Source organism: Macaca mulatta, chromosome 1 (genome assembly GCF_049350105.2).
Source record: "Macaca mulatta isolate MMU2019108-1 chromosome 1, T2T-MMU8v2.0, whole genome shotgun sequence".
Classification (NCBI taxonomy): Eukaryota; Metazoa; Chordata; class Mammalia; order Primates; family Cercopithecidae; genus Macaca; species Macaca mulatta.
This window is the reverse complement of record NC_133406.1, coordinates 81,564,016-81,581,969: the sequence shown is the minus strand read 5'-3', so window position 1 is coordinate 81,581,969 and position 17,954 is coordinate 81,564,016. Positions and strand designations below refer to the sequence as shown.

The following is a 17,954-nucleotide window of genomic DNA, read 5'->3' as shown; positions in this document are numbered from 1 at the left end:
GACACCATCCTAGCTGTGGACCACTGGAGCTGGGATTGCCATGCGACAGAAAGACGTACCTCGTTTAAACCACTGTTGTGTGGGGTCTCTGCGGCAGCATTATATTCCAGTAAATAGAATGAACAGCCTCATGCTGTTGCATTTGTTCCCAAAGCCCAGCAGTCTCCCACTCTGCTGGTCTACCACTAGCTTGTGTCCTTTTATTGATATCCAATTCTGCTAGGGTCTTACCCTAAGGGCTGAGCTGAAACATTCCATTTCTGCCTAACCAACCCTGCACCAGAAAGGAGGCACCTGGAGGAGTCTGTTGAGAACTGGCTTTGTCTGCTTGCTGTGCCAGGGGACTCTGAAGGAAACTTGGATTCAAGAAGGCACAGAGGGCAGAGCATCCTACTGCATTTAATTTTACCAATTAGTCTTTAAAAGGGGAATGAAAAGGAGGTGTTTGTATTAAAACAGCACCTACTTTATTTTATAGCTTTACCAAACCTTGTATTATATGGTATAGGATGAGTGTTCACATATTCTACAGCCAGATTAAACTAGGAATGAAAATGCAATTATAAAGGGTTACCTGCTTCTTCTAACGCTTTCCGCATTTCATAGGAATTCATGGTACCAGACCTGTCAACGTCGATTTCCCGGTAAATTTTCTGGAACACATAAATTAGTTGTAAGAACTATGACCCAAAGCAAAGCTGGCGAGTTACCTCCCTAGTATGTGCTGAGTGGAGATGAAGTTTTTCCAGCTCTGTGCCTCTAGTTTGGCCTTGGAAGAATCACCCATGTTTCTGCCTTGAATAACTAACAGTATTTTGCTTCTGTCTGTGAGCTGGTTTGTAAATATGCCCATCAAGTCAGCCAGCCAACGCCCATAGGCCCATGTTCTTGTCTTATATAATTTTTGTACTTTAGCTGTCAAAAACCCTTTGCAGGAAACCCTTGATGGCGGCCTTTAGATGATTCCAATAATTGGGAGGAAGGGAACAGGCCACTTCACCTGCAAAGTCCTGGTTGGTTTTTTGTTTGCATTTCCTCAACCCGGTCTTTACTCACTCTGAGCTTCATTATGGGTAAAATGCCAATCCCCTCGGAAATGTTTCTCCACTCTGTGGAGGAGTTGCTGCATCTTAAAGCATACACACAGAATGTTCCCCAACACAGATCCACCCGCACCTCTGGGATCTTACTTGGTATTTTTGAATCTTCGTCCAGAGAATGTAGAACTCCTTCAGCCCCAGCTTGCCACTCCCGTCTGACTGCCTTCAGTCAAGGAAAGCCCTTGAGTGTGGGTCCATTTGGGCATAGTGTCACCTAGTTTGTCTTCTCAACTGGATCTTTTGAATATCATAGCACACGCACAGGGAGGGTTTGCAGAAGGATCCTTTTCCTGCTTTTCCCACTGGCTAAACCTCCGTTTAAAGGATTGGAGGAAGGGCAAGAACGACTTGCTGGCTCCCTGCCGATTCTGGTTGCTGTTTTGATCTGGAGGTGCTGTGGAGGCCCCAGATACTACTAAAAATGAGCTATTGGATGACATGCAGAGGGCTTTGGATGGCTTCTAGTGGCTAGGCCCTTGCTCTTTTTTTAGAGTATGTGGAGTATATCTAAGAGGCCTTTGGTGAAGGCAGCTAGCAGGTGCACACCGTGAATCCACTAAATAAAACTTCACAGAAGTGGCCAGGCATGGTGGCTCACACCTGTAATCCCAGCACTTTGGGAGGTCGAGGTGGCTGATCACCTGTGGTCAGGAATTCGAGACCAGCCTCGCCAACGTGGTGAAACCCTAACTCTACTAAAAAGAGAAAAATTAGCTGGGTGTGGTGGCATGCACCTGTAGTCCTAGCTACTGGGGAGGCTGAGGGGGAAGAATCACCTGAACCTGAGAGGCGGAGGTTGGAGTGAGCTGAGATCATGCCACTGCACTCCAGCCTGGGTGACAGAGTGAGACCCTGTTTCAAAAAAACCAACCTACCAACCAACTAAACAAGCAAACAAACACACAGAAAAAACTTCACAGAAGCTCAGGCTGCCCCTTACCACCACTTCTCACTAAGCATTGGAAACAAGGGGCAAATGGATGACTAATTTGCCTTGGGGACAGGCGGGTTGTCTGGGAAGGAGCTAGAGCAAAAGGGAAGTAGGATGCTTATGAAAGTAGCTCTTATCTAAATCAAGAAGATGATCTTGATCAGACAAAACAGATTCACATCAGAAATACTGTGGTTAGGGAATATTTTCCTAGAGGAAGTAATAGAAACACATCACTGAGGAAACAAATTCGAGCTGCTTTGTGCAAAGAAGTGATGGGCATATTGTCAGGAACTTCCTGCACCAGCCCCAGGAATGGACTGGTGGGCCTACATTCTTTTTCTTTTTTTTTTCTTTCTTTTTTTTTTTGAGACGAGTCTCACTCTGTCGCCCAGGCTGGAGTGCAGTGGCGCGATCTCGGCTCACTGCAACCTCTGCCTCCCAGGTTCAAGTGATTCTCCCGCCTCAGCCTCCCAAGTAGCTGGGATTACAGGCACATGCCACCACGCCTAGCTAATTTTTGTATTTTTAGCAGAGATGGGGTTTCACCAGGTTGGACAGGCTGGTCTCGAACTCCTGACCTCGTGATCTGGCCACCCTGGCCTCCCAAAGTGCTGGGATTACAGGCGTGAGTCATGGCGCCCGGCCGTGGGCCTGCATTCTAAGCCTTTCAGGGTAGGTGTTGGGGGGAGGTGTAGCATTTGCTTTCCCTCATCAGAAGATTCTCGAATTTCCCTAGTAAGGGAGGTCAGTGCTGCTGACTGTCCGACAGCAACTCAGCAAGTTGGGAACAACTGGCCATTTTGAAAGGGGAGAAGGCCATGTGTTTGAATTTTTCTGGAGTGAGATTTTAAACTCCCCTAGTCTCTATTCTCTGGAGCACATTAAAGGATACATCTAGCATGTCAACCATAATTTTGCACGTCTCAATGCTGAAGCCATCTGACTTGATATCTTGGCCTAAAAGACAAAATCAGTGTGACAGGAAAAATCTCTAAGCGGTGATGTCCAGTTGAACTTTCCACAGTCATGGAGATATTCTTTATCTGTGCCCATTCCCATACAGAAGCCACTTCCATTATATAAATAGCCACACATGGCCAGTGACTACCAGATTGGGACAGTACAGACGATGTCCACATTGTCCTGATGTCTCTGTATATTTGCCATGGGCAAACAGGGCTTTAAAAAGTGCTTTTTGAACAAATAAATAACAGAATGATCAATGGCTCGGCCTTAGGTGCCCACCGGATATAAAGTCACCTGTAGTTGTTGGGCAGGGAAAAAGAAAACAGAGAGGAGGTGTGTTAATTATAGGCTATGACCCGTGAGAGAAAGAGGTTTACTTGAACTGTCCATCTGCAGACATTTATGGACTGTGTCCCCAGCTGACTGAGAAACCTGAAGCCCTGGGATCTCTCCACGAGCCATCATGCTGCACTAAGGGAGTCCTATCCACTTGGTGTTGGCAGGTGGCATGAGACCCTAGTCACCAATGTGAATCTGGCTCCCCACAGACTTCACGAAAAGTCCAGCTTTTTTGTCATGTCCTTGAAAGAGGTTAGAGCCTGACCTGCCTCAAAGCTGCCACTCTGGGCACCAACCCCTTCTTAGATGGTCATGAGGCTCTGGCCCAGCGGCCACGCATGCAGACTCTGGCGTGGAGCCCTCCAGAAGGCTGGAGTCACCAGGTGGCTAGGGCTAGGGTATTAAGCTCAGAGGCACATGCGGAGTGAATGCTGCTCCCCGAGCAAGGAGTGGGCTGAATCCAGGCAAGGCCCGCTTCTTCCCCACCTCCCAGCCCCACCCTCCATCTGTGCAGAAACAATGAGGCTTTCGTCTCCTCAGCTCATGGGGATTGCATATCTGAAGAGCTCTGTGACCTCACTTGTGCCTGGTGGCCTCCAGGGTAAACACAGTCTTCTTGCCTTCCCTGAAAATTAGAGGAGGGCAGATAGAGACCGGGGCCCCTCTGGGGAGGCCCTGCATTGGATTGACTGTAGCCTGGCTGGCCCAACCCTCTTGGTTCACACTGGGAGGGAAGACCCAGCTGGCCCTGGACTCTTCTTTGGCTCTAAAAGGCAGATTTATTTTATCTCATGGAGTTAGGCTAGAGGCCATCTTATGAGAGGGAATGATGTCCCCTGAAGTCCATGAGGCTTCTCGAGATGATCCCTAGGGCTGGTATGCAGCAAACGACCATGATTACATTTGTCTCTGATGCAGATTCCTAGCTTCTGATATGTACAAAACTCTGCTTCCTGGATTGCCAATTGCTCTCTTATCAAATGCAGCATGATTATTGTGATAATTTGAGGGGAAAAATGTCTCTGTGTTGTGTTTCCCCGCTCCTCCCTGCTGGTGATCCACAGTAGGGGGTTGAATGATCAATCCTCTGACATTTTTTTGCTTAAGAAATAGTTAGTTACAAGATGTGGCCAGGCGTGGTGGCTCACACCTGTAATCCCAGCACTTTGGGAGGCTGAGGCAGGCGGATCACTTGAGGCCAGGAGTTCAAGACCAGCCTGGCCAACATGGAGAAACCCCGTCTCTAGGAAAATACAAAAGTTAGCCGGGTGTGGTGGTGCATGCCTATAATCCCAGCACTGTGGGAGGCCAAGGCTGGTGGATCACTTGAGGTCAGGAGTTCGAGACCAGCCTGGCCAACATGGTGAAACCCCATCTCTACCAAAAATACAAAAGTCAGCTGGCTGTGGTGGCACATGCCTGTGATTCCAGCTACTTCAGAGGCTGAGGCAGGAGAATCACTTGAATTTGGGAAGTAGAGATTGCAGTGAGCTGAGATTGCGCCACTGCACTCCAGCCTGGGTGACAGAGCAAGACTCTGTCTCAATAAAGAAACAAATAAATAAATAAATAAATTTAAAAAATTGATCACACAAAGCTAGTAACTATGTAGTGGAAATGTGGATTTGATCTTTGATCTGTGGATGCTAGAAACACTTGTTCTTTTTTTATCACATCATACAGATCCTTCATCCACTTCTTGGAGGGGATGGAGGGTGGTGGTTTAGTCACAGCAGCCGGACATGGAGGAAGAAAGATTTTCATGTTCCTTCCCATCCACAGGGGAAAGAGCAGGATGAGGTTTTGCAATGAGGGGATACTCACGCTTTGCTAGAACCCTTCTCAGGATGGTCTGCAGCTCAAAGGCAGAGATCTCTGCATCCTGTGGACACACAACCAGAGCATAGTTATTGGCCCCCCATGGGAGCTGGATGAGCACAGCGCAGGACAGCAGTGCATTAGGTAGGCCTGCGGTGGGGTCTATGAATGTGCATTTCTAACAAGCCCCCAGGCCATGTTGGGGCTGCTGTCCCCAGACCACACTTTGAGTAGTACTGCCCCATCCTGGATTTTAGATACAGTTTTTGGTTTTGCTCTTTTTAGAACACCCAGGCTGGACTGCAGTGGTATGATCCTAGCTCATTGAAACTTCAAACTCCTAGGATCAAACGATCCTCCAGCATCAGCCTCCCAAAGTGCTGGAATTACAGGCATGAGCCACTGCGCTTGACCTAGATACGGTGTTTTAATGCACAGATGCAGTAGGGAGAGTCCACTCACCATTTCTTTGCTGTAGAGAATATAAATAATAAATACTCCCCTCTACCCATGTTTGTGGTCTTTCTTAACTTAGTTCTCTTACACCATTCCTCTTATCTGGCATGTCTTCTTCATTCTTTAAAACTCAAAGCTCAGACTTCCTGTAAAACTAGTGAAAACCAGCTGCCTCCAAGACCCAGCTGACCCTCCTCTATGCCCATCATGCCAGGGTCCCTCACAGGCTCAGATGTCTCTATTCACTTATACATATTTATGTAACTCATGGATAAACTCCTTTGTTTAAAACCAAGATTGACTGCAGTCATTTTTGCTTTTTGGGGGTGTGTATGTGTGGGATTCAATCAGTGGGGAAAGAAGACGCTCATGGCCCCTTTTCTTGGGAATCTGGGAGGGAGCAGAGGGTGAGAGGCTGGTGGAGGCGTACAGCAGACGATGCCTGGCTTAGCACTTTGATGGGTCTTGGGGTTAGCAAAGGGAGCCCCAAATGAGCTCAGTGATTGCAAAGTTCCTCCACATAGTGAAGAAACAGGACGTTTTTTGGAGTTGTTGGGAAGAAAGAGGGCTAAATAACTTTGTGATGGGACTAAATGGTGGAGGGATTTTTTTAAGACCTGGGAAGCTGCCAGGTATGGTGGCTCACACCCGTAATCCCAGCACTTTGGGAGCCTGAGGTGGGAGAACTGCTTGAGCTCAGGGGTTTGAGACCAGCCTGGACAACACAGTGAGACCCTGTCTCTCTCAAAAAATTAAAAAATTAGCTGGGCATGGTGGTATGAGTCTGTAATCCCAACCCTTTGACAGGCCAAGGTTGGAGGATTGTTGAGCCCAGGAGTTCCAGAGCAGCCTGAGCAACATGGCAAGACCCTCTCTCTAGAAAAATAAAAATAAAATACAAATTAGCTAGCCATGGTGGTGTGCACCTATAGTCCCAGCTACTTGGGAGACTAAGGTGGCAGGATCTCTTGAGCCCAGGAAGTGGAGGCTGCAGTGAGCTATGATCACGCCACTGCACCAGCCTGGGTGAAAGAGAGAAAGACCCTGTCTCTAAAAAGAAAAGAAAGAAGAAGAAGAAAAAGGAAAGGAAAAAGAACAGAGAAGCCTAATTCAAATACTCTGTTGCAGGTTGCCTGCTTTCTTGAGATTTGAAACCCTTCCACCTCCCCAAATCCTTTGTGGAAATCAAGGATAAGGGGCCAAGTTTCATGCCTCAATTGGTGTAGAACAGAGAAAATAAAACAGCCACAAGATGAGCCCAGGAATCCTAAGGAAGGGGGAACACAGAGTCAGGGCTGACCATGCGAACGGAAGCCCCTGGCAGCATGCGGAGGTCTTAGGGAGGACATACGCAAGAAGGCTGAGCTGGAATCCGAGGACCATTTGCAATTTCTCTTTGCTTTTGTTCAGTTTGTTTTCTCTCCCCTTTAAACTAAAGTCTCCTTGGGGACCTTTGCATCAACCAGAGTGCATAATGTTGTTTTTGGGAACATTTACCTCCCCTGCCAACTGGGCAAACAGTCTCCTGAATCCATCATCAATGTCATCCTCGCTGATGTCGAACTGGAAGGTGAGGCAGAGACATGAGAACGCATCAGAGCGAGGCATGACAGCAAGTGCCTGCCTGCCCTTCCGTGGCAGCCACCTCCCACTCCCCTTCTCTATCCCTCTCTGGGACCCGAATTCTACGGTTATTTGGGTTGAGATCAGGTATAGTGTGAAGAATTAATATAAAGTGTTTTTTTTTTCTAATTAAAACATGAGAGGGAATGTAAATTATGTGGGAAGGCGTAATATTCTAATCTCTCACAGAGGTATCTTCTCCAGCATCCAATGAAAATGGCCTTTTAGGGTCTATTCTAGTGGGGACTCGGAAGCATAAAGACTAGCTGGAATGTTCTGGACAGATTTTGACAGTGGCTAGCACAGCCCAATAGGCAAGGGACTGGCCCATGCCCCCAAGCACAAAGGCCAGAGCTGACGCAGGAAGTTGACATTTGGAATCCCAGTGCCTGGCTTTATCCTAAGTTTCAGGCTTTGTTCGTGAAGTCCAAAAACTCTTGGAGTTTTTTTGCTCCTCCGCCCTCTGGATTGTCCGAGAGAGTGGGTGAAATTCAAGGAGTTACAAGTACCTCTTCAAGATTGGCCTCGATTTCATCATCGACAGCTCTGGAAATAGAAAGAAATTATGTGTTACTGGAAGGCAGGTGAAGGCAAAAAGGAAGTGTCGCAGAAATCACTGCTAAAACGGAAGTGCAGTGCTAAATGCAGCAGGGGTTAGGCGGGGTGGGGCGGGGCTGAGGTGGGGGGAGGTCTTCGTATTCCAAGTTTCTGTGATAACACCTCCCCTAAACAGCAACAATTTTTCTGCATTCCAACTTTCTGTGATAACATTTCTCTGCATTCCAAGTTTCTGTGATAACACATCTCCTAAACAGCAAAAATAAAGGCAGAAGTGATCTGAAGGAAGTGTCGACCAAAGCAACGTGGGCAGCTGGAGATTTTTGTTTGCTAGTGTTTGATCTTTATCAAATAGCACAGCCTTTGCGTGTAGTGTGGTGTTGGTCCTAGCCTTAAGGAATAGCTTCTAAGTTCCACTTGAAACATCCTTTGCCGACTTAGACTTTCACACTGAGAATCATGCAGTGCAAATCATCACCTACTTGTTCTGCCTCAGGTTGGAGAGGTGGGCAGTGTGGAGCCCTGTGTGTCATTTCAGCCAAAGCTCAGGTCAGGCAGTGGTTAGTTTATCCTGTGCACTGCCCCTGTGTCCAGGGCCAGGTCCTTCTGCTCCATAGTGAGGGTAATTGAGCTTGGGAGGGTCTTCCTTGGCCACTGCGATTTTAACTAGGCGACCAATAGTCCTATCTGCAGGGCCAATGCCTGGCAGAAGGAAAAGGGGACCTCTTGGTGCTGATCGCTGGAATCTGGAGCAGAAGGATTAATATCTTGGGACAAGGAAGTCAGACACCTTTGAGAGGTGGGGTGTCCTGTCGGGGTAGGGAGCTCACCCTGGAGAGAGTTGAGGGGTTGAGACTTCCCTGGGAGAATGACTTGTGGCTGGCAGGGAGAGTAATGGGTTTGACAAAGGACAGTGTTATTCTAATGCCACCAGGTCGTGCTCCTATTTCTTGTCAGTGAGGACTAAGCTGAACACACGAGGCTTCCTCTAAGGATCCTCAGAGCTGAGAGGAAAGGTCCCTTCCCCCACGGTAGGCTTTAGCAAATGAAGAGAGCCTGTCAGTGGCAGGGGGGCTACAGCCATGCTTTAGTGGCATTTATTGGTTTGCAGCTGCCTGGCATTGCTTTGTCTCCCTTTGCCATGGGAAATTATTTCTGCATCATGCATTATCTTGGGGCAAGGGCAGTTCCCTGCCTCTACCTCCCATTGGCTCTTCCTCTCCAGTAACCAGCAGGCCAGGTGGCTGACCCAAGCCCAGTGCCTCAGACACACTCCACGAGATCTTTAGACCTGAGCGCATGACCCCGGGTCTGAGGGGTCATCTCACACCCCGGTCCTTCAACACATCCTTGGCTCCTGTTTTTCCTAGCCTGACCCCCTACCTCCCATCAGTTCTGGAGTCTCCGATGGCCTTTCGATGAATTCCCTTTAGCTTAAATCATCCAAGGTAGATTCTGCCTTTGCCAATCAAGTGCCCAGCTGAATATACATGGTTGAGGCAGAAGTCAAAGTGGCAGAAGCCGTTGTGAATTGAGGCCACCTGGACAGTGGCAGGAAATGGTGATGTCAGCCACAAAGGGTTCCCAAACATCTGGGATCCCAAGAGGAAGGGGAGAGGGAGCTGGTGACTATAACAGGGAGAGTTTCCGGAGGTGGGAACCGTTGAGATGGTTCCCACCTTACATCCTTGGTGGCTCTCCTAGGCCAGGTGGCCTGGAAAAGCAAGGATTACACCAGCACTGCTCAGCTTTCTTCAAATGACGAGACTGGATTCATAGTTTAACACTCAAGTACCAACTTGAGAATTCAGAGACACACTTATGAAATTAGACCCTGCAATTCACTGAACAGCCACTCCTTTCCAACCAAAAATATCCACAGTGGCTTTTTCCATTGTTTACCTTACTGTAACACTAAAACATCCCCAATCCATCAAATCCCCACACTAGTCCTTCGAGGCAGGCAGGTGCTACAGAAAAAGAAACTGACATTCAGAGGACGAAAGAGCTCTCTAGGGGCCGAGGAACAGACCAGCGGGTAGGGACAGGGAGGGGGTGGGGAGAGGAAGCAACCAAACCACCTACTGGTAATCAGCTTTCTTTTCAGAAAAGACCCGGATGCAGAAATCCCCATCCTTGTTGGGTTCAAAAGTGGAAGGCACGAGAATGTACTCTCCTGGTGGCAGCTTGAAGCGGTTGAGCACCTCCCGGAGGTTGATGAAGGTGTCTGAGCGCTCCCTGGCGCGATTCGTCAGGAAGAAGTTTTTGCTGAGGTGGATGTTGGTCTGCCCACTTAACTGAGGAATAAATAGAGAAACATGGCGGTAGATGAGGGAAAGGCTCCAGGAAAATGTCATTTTCATTCATTGAGATAAAAGCAGTTGGGTAGTGTGGTGGCTCCGTCCTGTTGTCCTGGTGTATAAGGAGGCAAGGCCAGGCGTTGGAGACCAGCCTGGGCAACACAGGAAGCCCTCATCTATATAACAACAATGACAACAACAACAAAAATAATAATAATAATAATAAAAAGCAGTACAGTGACAATGCCTGGGTCATTTTAGACAAAAAGCAAACTTTTATTGGGTGTGGTGGCTCACGCCTGTAATCCCAGCACTTTGGGAGGCTGTGAGAGGACTGCTTGAGGCCAGGAGTTTGAGACCAGCCTGGGCAATGTAGTAAGACCCCTGTCTCTACAAAAAGTAAAAATATTAGCCAGAGGTGGTGGCATGTGCCTGTAGTCTCAGCTACTCAGGAGGCTGAGGTAGGAGGCTCACGTGAGTCCGAGAGTTCAAGGACGGCAGTGAGCTGTGATCTCACCACTGTACTCTAGCCTGGGTGACAGAATGAGACCTTGTCTTAAAAAAAAAAAGGGCAAACTTTCTACCAAAAACCACAAATGCCTGCTGAGGAACTTGGAAGCACATGCCCGCAGGGGGTTTCACAACCATTCAGCTCTGCCTGCAGAGATGCCCGGTCTTTCCACACAGTGTTCCCAGCCTGCCTCTAAGAGACTCTCAGGCAGGAACAGCGTCCACATGGCAGGAACCTGACTCAGTTCTACGTGGTGTATGAGCACTAATAAAAGCAAAGACAGGACTAGGGGCAGGGAAAAGACAACCCAGCTTCCAAACCAAGCGTGATCCACTGGACCAAGGCTGGAGCAGCATCCAAAAGGGCCCGATGTGCGACCGGTTGCACTGCCTTGCTGTGAGAGAAATGTACTACAGGTGGGTCAAAGTGCCCCTTGTGTCTACTTTAATAATCGTGACCTTAGAAGTCAAATGGCTGCCATGCATCCCATCTGCTTCAGTCAGCGGTGATTGTGGGCCCAAATGCTCTTGCAAAATTTCATTCATTCCACGGTAGTGTAGTGAGGTGGATAGTTGACCAGTTTTACGGAAAAATAAACTGAAATGCAACCAGGCGCAGTGGCGCACGCCTGTAATCCCAGCCATTTGGGAGGCCGAAGCAGGCGGATCACCTGAGGTCAGGAGTTCAAGACCAGCCTGGCCAACATGGTGAAACCCCATCTCTACTAAAAATACAAAAATTAGCCTGGCGTTCTGGTGTGTGCCTGTAGTCCCAGCTACTTGGGAGGCTGAGGTAGGAGAATCACTTAAACCCGGGAGGCGGAGGTTGCCGTGAGCTGAGATCACACCACTGCACTTCATCCTGGGTGAAAGAGAGAGACAAAAACAAAAACAAAAACAAAAAAACCCCAAAAAACAAAACAAAAAACCCCTGAAATGTAGAGAGGAGCCTTAACATGTCCAAGGTCACACAGCCTGGGAATTGGGTCCTGGTCTCCTCTGCGCTCCTGCGTTGTCTTCTAGTACAGTCTGTAGGGTTCACCTTTTCCCTGACTCAGTCTTCTCCTAAGAGTGACACAGGACTCCGTGAAAAGCCTCCTGCAGTCTCAGGAGGATTTTAGATTTTCTGCCCAGAACCAAACCCTGTATGGGCTCTGTCAGGTCACAGGGAGGCAGCGGGTCCCACAAGGACTTTCCAGAAATCTTGCCCAGAGCTTAGACCAGTGGGATCTAGAGCCTGGGCAACTTCGGCAGGGACCCAAGGGTGGCCAGGACTCATCCTTCATGGCCAGCAGCCCCTGCCCAGGTTTCACGACGCTCCCTGAGCTCTGGCAGTCTAAGCCTCTCGCTTTGTTGGTGACCTGAGCACTCCGGGATATGGGCCAGACGTACCTCCTCTGGAACCTGCAAAATAAAGGAGATGCAATTCAGATGCCCGAAAAGCAGTGTAAGAAAATGCATCAGTGTGCTCTTTTCTTTCGCTGCCCTGTTTTCTCTGTAGCATTAGCAATATCAACTAATTCAACTGAGTAACTGTTTTCCAAAGAACTCAAAGCCTCTCCAATACTGAAGAAAATCCTCTTATGACATGGCAATCATGTTGATAAGCCCTCACCTCCATTCCCAACTTACAGAGCATAAATCTGAGGCACAGAGATGTGAAGAGACTTGTCTAAGGTGGCAAAGCCCATATCTGCCTCCCACACAGGGAAAGAGGGCCAGGTGGGCCCTACTGGAGGAGGCAGCAGGCGAGGTGAAATACACTCAGGGCTAGGACCCAGCAGTGCCGGCCTCTGTCAGCCAGGTCCAGTGGTCCGGTCTGCATTTCCTTGAGCAAGTCCCCTCCCCTCTCTGGCCTCAGTTTTCTTATCTCAAAAATAGGACCCAATGATCCCCAAGGTCCTTCCCAACTCTGAAAGCCCATGGCTGCATTTCCAAGCCCATAAGGTGGTGGGAGGGAAGCTGTGTATCACAATTCCATTTGCAATCTCCTTGGAGCGATTCTGTCCTGGATCTGAAGTCCTCAGCTCCTGTTTCAGAGACCGAGGGGTTTGGGCTTATGTGCATTTTTACAACTGATAGTGTTTGCCCAGCTCCCTTTCTCAGGTGGGTGAGCAGATAGAGGTCAGTGTCCCATGGGTGGCAACGTTGGCAGTGGTGAACACACAGCCTCCTCTCCTGACACCTCATCTGGATCCTCCCAGGGGTGTGCTGGGAAACTGGCTCTTGGGAGAGGGTGGAAGCTCTGATTTGTAGTATTTGCCACTTTCCATGGTGTAAACAGGTCCCCGCCAGGGCCATTTTTCAGGCTGCCGAGGTGACCTCCACAGACATGGGTCAGAGAGAAGAGATGGGCTTTGGGAGCTGGAAGGAGCCAGCTCCAGCCCATCACACTGAAATGCATCCCCAGTCAGTGCCCTAAAGCCTTCCTTGCATCCCTCTCCTCCCACGGCTACCTGCAGCCCACAAAAGCTCTTTCTTGTTCTGCAGAAGGGAATGGGGAGATCCCAGGGGCCCAGCCCCAGCCCCAGCCTGAAGGGAGAGAGGAGGCTGCAATGTGGCTGCCCTCTGGCTGCAACTCAGAGTGAAAGGAAAACACGCAGACAGCAGGAGTCTGTGTAGGGATCTGGGCTCCTGCCAGCAGAGCCGTGGGGGGAGCATCATGACCGATGTTCCCCTGTGCCCAAGCTCTCCACCATCCAGGCCAATGCCTTTGTAGAGTTCTGAGCAGCTGACTCAGTCCTGCACTCACAGTATTGCCTGATGTAGCCCAGTATATTCTGTTCTTTGGAGATGGGTGGGCTGACCAGAATGCCAGGCCTGGAGGATGTGAGAAGGGATGTAGAGGCCATTTGAGAGTGGAACTCCCTGGAGGCTGGCTGTGGGGGCCCCGTGGAGGGCTTAGAAGGCTCCACAACCCAGACCTGCTGCAGGGGCCTCCCTGCGGGGGATACTCCTGAGCCTGGCCAGGCTGGTAGCTTTGCTTTTCCTTGGCCAAGCTCCCTGTCTGGGATCCCATCCCCAGTTCTGCCTCTGGGGTCAGCTTTCCATGCAGGGGCTGAGATGAGCACAGGGGGAAGGGAAGGCGGGAGCCCCTGCGCTCCGCACCTCGTAGATGCCAAACCCGATGGTGTGCATGTCCTCGCCCATCTTCCTCTGCCGCCGCCGGTGCTTCTGAATGAGCCCCACGAGGAAAGTGCAGCCACTCTCCCCGTCCTCTTCATCCTCATCCTCCTCCTCCAGCTTGATCAGGTACTGAGGGTTCATCCAGAATGTGTCTGCAGCCAGAAGGGGGCAGAGGAGCCCAGCCCTGAGCAGGCATGCATGCAGGTGGGGACAGCTGCGGGGTGGCCCTGGTCTCAGGCTTGGAGGCTTCTAAGAGAGGGATGGAGATAAAGGGAGATGGCAGGAGACGGCGGGAGGCAGTGGAAGATGGTGGGAGATGGTGGGAGATGGCAGAGGATGGCAGAAGATGGTCAGAGACGGCGGCAGATGTTAGGAGAGGCTAAGAGGTGGCAGGAGACACCAGGGTCGGGGTGCGGACTTCAGGCTTTGTCGGGCTGGGGATGGGTGACGGTAGCTGTGGAGAGAGGATGACCTGCACTTGCCTGAATCTAACAGGAACCTAAATTAGAAACTTCCCCTAGCAGTTCTCTCTCTGGCTCCAGGCTGGCTTGTCTTGGGGACTGGGGACTGGGGACTGGAACGCAGGGTGGTTAGAGCCGTGACTTCCCCTCATGGTACCTTCTCTTCACTGGGCTCTGATGGGGTGTCTGGGGTGGGGCTCGGCTGGCCTGGGGGACTCCAGGATCTGCTCACTGCACTCGCCAGTCTCTGCCCCCTCCGTGAGCCCGGAGGCCAAGAACATCCTGTGTATAATTCCAGACTCTTGTTCTGCGTCCCTTGTCCTCTCAGGCCTGTTCCCTTGCCCTGCTCCTGATGTCTCTGCCCTCCTTACTTCCAAAACCTATTTCTTTAAAAAATCTAAGATTCATTCATGTTTAAGGGGAATTACGCTAATTGCCTTTCCACACCTAATGGGATAAAACCTTAACTGTGGAATTAAAGGCGCCATCTGTATAGGGATTGGCAGCTACGGCCCCGCAGGCTTAAGCATGGCTGCCTTTGGGTTACAGCAATAGAGTTGTTGTTATAGAGACTGAGTGGCCCACAAAGCCAAAAATATTTACTGTCTGACCCTTTAGAGGGAGCTTCCCGACTCCTGATCTACTGGGTGGGAGGGGTCCTTTCTGGGGGGCAGAGGGTCTTCCCAGCGCCACTGGGACTGCCACTTGATGGCTGCATACTTGAGGTGAGGAAGTCAGAGCCCCAGAGCTGTAGGTCAGCTAGTTCCAATCTGACTACTTGCTCTGTGGCCCTGGTATGCTACTTAGAGCCTCAGCTTCCTCATCTGTCACAGAGGATCACTATGTGACCATGACCTGCTGCCACTGTACTTACAGAGTGGCTCCACAGTCAGGGGCCTGGGTTCAAATCCCAACATGCTCTGTGGCCTTCGGCAAGTCACTAGCCTCTCCAAGCCTCGGTTTCCTCGTCTTAGAGATGGAAGTGATAAGAAAGTGCCTGCCTCAGAAGTGTGTTGGGAAGATTAGATAGAATGTTACTCAGGCCAAATATCCCTTATCTGAAATTCTTGGGGCCAGAAGTGTCTCCTATTTCAGATTTTTTTGGATTTTGGAATATTTGTGTATACATAACATATCTTGGGGATGGAACTCGAGTCTAAAGACAAAACTTATTTCTGTTTCATATGTAATTTATACACATAGGCTGAAAGGAATTTTATAGCATATTGAAAATAATTTTGTGCATGAAACAAAGTTTTGACTGCGTTTTGACTGCGACCTGTCACCTGAGGTCAAGTGTGGAATTTTCCACCTGTGGCATCATGTTGGGGCTCAAAAAGTTTTGGATTTTGGAGCATTTCAGATTTCACATTTTCAGATGATGGATCCTCACCCTGTGTACAAAGCACTTAGGGTAGTTCCAAGCACCGAAGCTGTGCCCCATAATTGGCAGATGTCATCATGTTCAGATAACTGCTGACGGACTAAGCCATGAAGGCAGAAGAATCAAAGGGCTCAACAAAGGCTGGACCAGAGGAGAAATCTTCACCCCATCTGGGCAGGGCCCAGTCAACATTTGCTGATTGAACTGAATGGGGGGCAAACAAACAGGGCCTGATATGTGGATGCCTTCCTGGGTGCAGGGGCAAGGTTCCCCTGCAGGCTTGGCTGCCTGGGTGTGGGGTGCATAGAGTAGCTCATGGCCGTGAAGTGGGATTGAGCACTGCTTCCGTGAGCATGGTGGAAGGTGGTGGCTGAAGGTCATGATGGGTGCTGGGGAATCCAGGGCCTGGAGAGGACATCACAGAAATAGCGGCTCTTGGGTTTGGCCTGGGTAGGCAGCAAATGAATGCAGGAGGTGAGGGACTGAGCAAGAGAGCAAGGCTCAGGGAGAAGGAAGATATAGAGGGTTCCAGTGAGCAACAGCTGCCTCCTGGGACTGCTAGGCGGGGGGGTATGGCACACAGGGTGGGGAAAGGGGAGCCTTGGCCTTTGGCAGCTCCACATTGCAACAGCCCTTACTCGGGTAGTTCCTGCAGCCTCCTGCAGTGGAGCCCCGCCTCCAGTTCCCATCCATTTTGGTGAGTTTCCACTTCTTGTAGGTATCGCTGGTGAGGGTGTCTGGGGTCAGGTTGCAGATCTCCAGGCGGGAATAGTGCCTGAGGAAGTCACTGAAAGACATCCTGGCAAAAGCAGAGACACAGCTGTCGCAGGTGCAAGAGGACACAGTGGTAAGCCTTGACTTTCCATCATCATCAGACCAGGACCACCCAATGCCAGGCAGAGCAGCTCATTAGAGCTGAGTGGGTGGGCACCAGGTTCAGCTCAGATTCCAGTCCTGGCACTGCAACTTTCTTGCTGGGTGACTTAGAGCAAGTTACTTAAACTTATCTGAAGCTCAGAACTCTCATCTGCAAAAATGGGAGCCGTGCCCATCAAATGTGACAATATATGGGTCCCATTTGATAGAGTGCATGTTGTGCACAGTGCAGGCGGTCCCGCGAGTGGCACAGACACACAGTCATGTGGGTCCCTTGCTGCTCACTAAGGGACCAGTTTCTTGAGGGGCGGGGATCAGTCTCCGGAACCTGGGGGAGAAAGGCCCCATCTTTCCCTTGTTTCCTGGGATCTGAACGTTACCAAAGGAATTCCTCTTAGCCTTTTTGTGAAGCCCCTCAGCTTATAAACCCCATTGTCAAGATGGACCGTTGAAGGGGTTTAAGAATTTCTTTATTCAGGCTCTTACAGTGAACTTAAAATAACAACAAAACCAGGATCCCACACCCCTGTGTCCTCAACATGGTAAACTCACTTTTGGCCGACACACTTTCTTATTAGCAACTTTCTAGTATAGAACATTGGGGAAGACAGATGTTTTCTGTCTTCCCTGAAGCCTCCACTAATCTTACCAGAATTCTCCATCTTCATGCCGTCTGGTCAGCCTTTCTCTCTCCTCTGGGTCTATAGTGTTCCAGCTTGGGCAGCTGGAAAACAAAGTAATGAGAGAGGCATTAGTGTACGATGATTTCTCCCCAAAGGTCCCCAGAGTTGAGGAAGAGGGACATCTGCTCTCACCTCTGAGGGCTCAGGCTCCAGAAAGGGGGAAAGTAGCCCACATCTGGCTAACAGCTGCATTGAAATACTCTGACAGCACTTTAAAGAGTATAGAACACTATACAGATGCAAACCAGGGAGCAACGTGAGAGGGTGAGTTGCGCTGGAAGACAGTGGCAAGGAAGAGTCCAGAAAATGAACACAGTCCATTAGAGGGAGATGGAGTAGCTCAGATCAGCAGCTCTTTTAAGGACAACTGAAGATCTGATGAGGAGCATCTGGCCTTGGCCTCTGCAGCTGGCCTGGGAAGCCTCAGCAGATGTTTGTCCGTCCACGGAGCAGAAGGACCTGGCCCTGTACACAGGGGCAGTGCACAAGATAAACTAACCACTGCCTGAGCTTTGGCTGGAATTACACACAGGCCTCTGTACTGCCCACCTCTCCAACTTGAGGCAGAACAAGTAGGCTGAGGTTGCCACAGCAGATACACAAACAAGTGTTTACCCCAAATAGTTGAGGGTTCAACATGCCTACCAGTAAGCCCTGGAAATCAACAGAGGGATGTTTCTCTGGTCTTTGGTACAGAGATCATTATCCTGGAATAGAAGTGCCTGGGGGAAGGTGGGGTACATTTCTTTCCCTGAAAGCCCCATAGAAGGGTGGATTTGAGCTGGGGAAGGGGTGAACCCGGAGGCAGTGGGAGGAATGA

The 17,954-nt window shown here is 49.9% G+C and overlaps 1 protein-coding gene across 11 annotated transcripts in view; it reads right to left on the bottom strand.

Moving 5' to 3' along the window:
* The window catches only part of CAPN2 (calpain 2), a 72,090-nt gene that overhangs the window by 4,580 nt on the left and 49,556 nt on the right, over positions 1-17,954 (bottom strand). For 6 of the 11 annotated variants that reach the window (XR_013403557.1, XR_013403563.1, XM_077962137.1 and 3 more), the window contains 10 exons: positions 17,101-17,175; positions 16,214-16,374; positions 13,704-13,882; positions 9,880-10,091; positions 7,746-7,782; positions 7,111-7,176; positions 5,164-5,221; positions 2,927-2,991; positions 1,191-1,259; positions 575-653 (listed from right to left, as the gene is read on the bottom strand). Coding sequence is in view for 7 of the 11 variants with exons in the window: in XM_077962137.1 (XP_077818263.1) it covers positions 575-653; positions 1,191-1,259; positions 2,927-2,991; positions 5,164-5,221; positions 7,111-7,176; positions 7,746-7,782; positions 9,880-10,091; positions 13,704-13,882; positions 16,214-16,374; positions 17,101-17,175 (1,001 nt within the window). In the remaining 4 variants the exon portion in view is untranslated. 11 annotated transcript variants of the gene reach the window in all.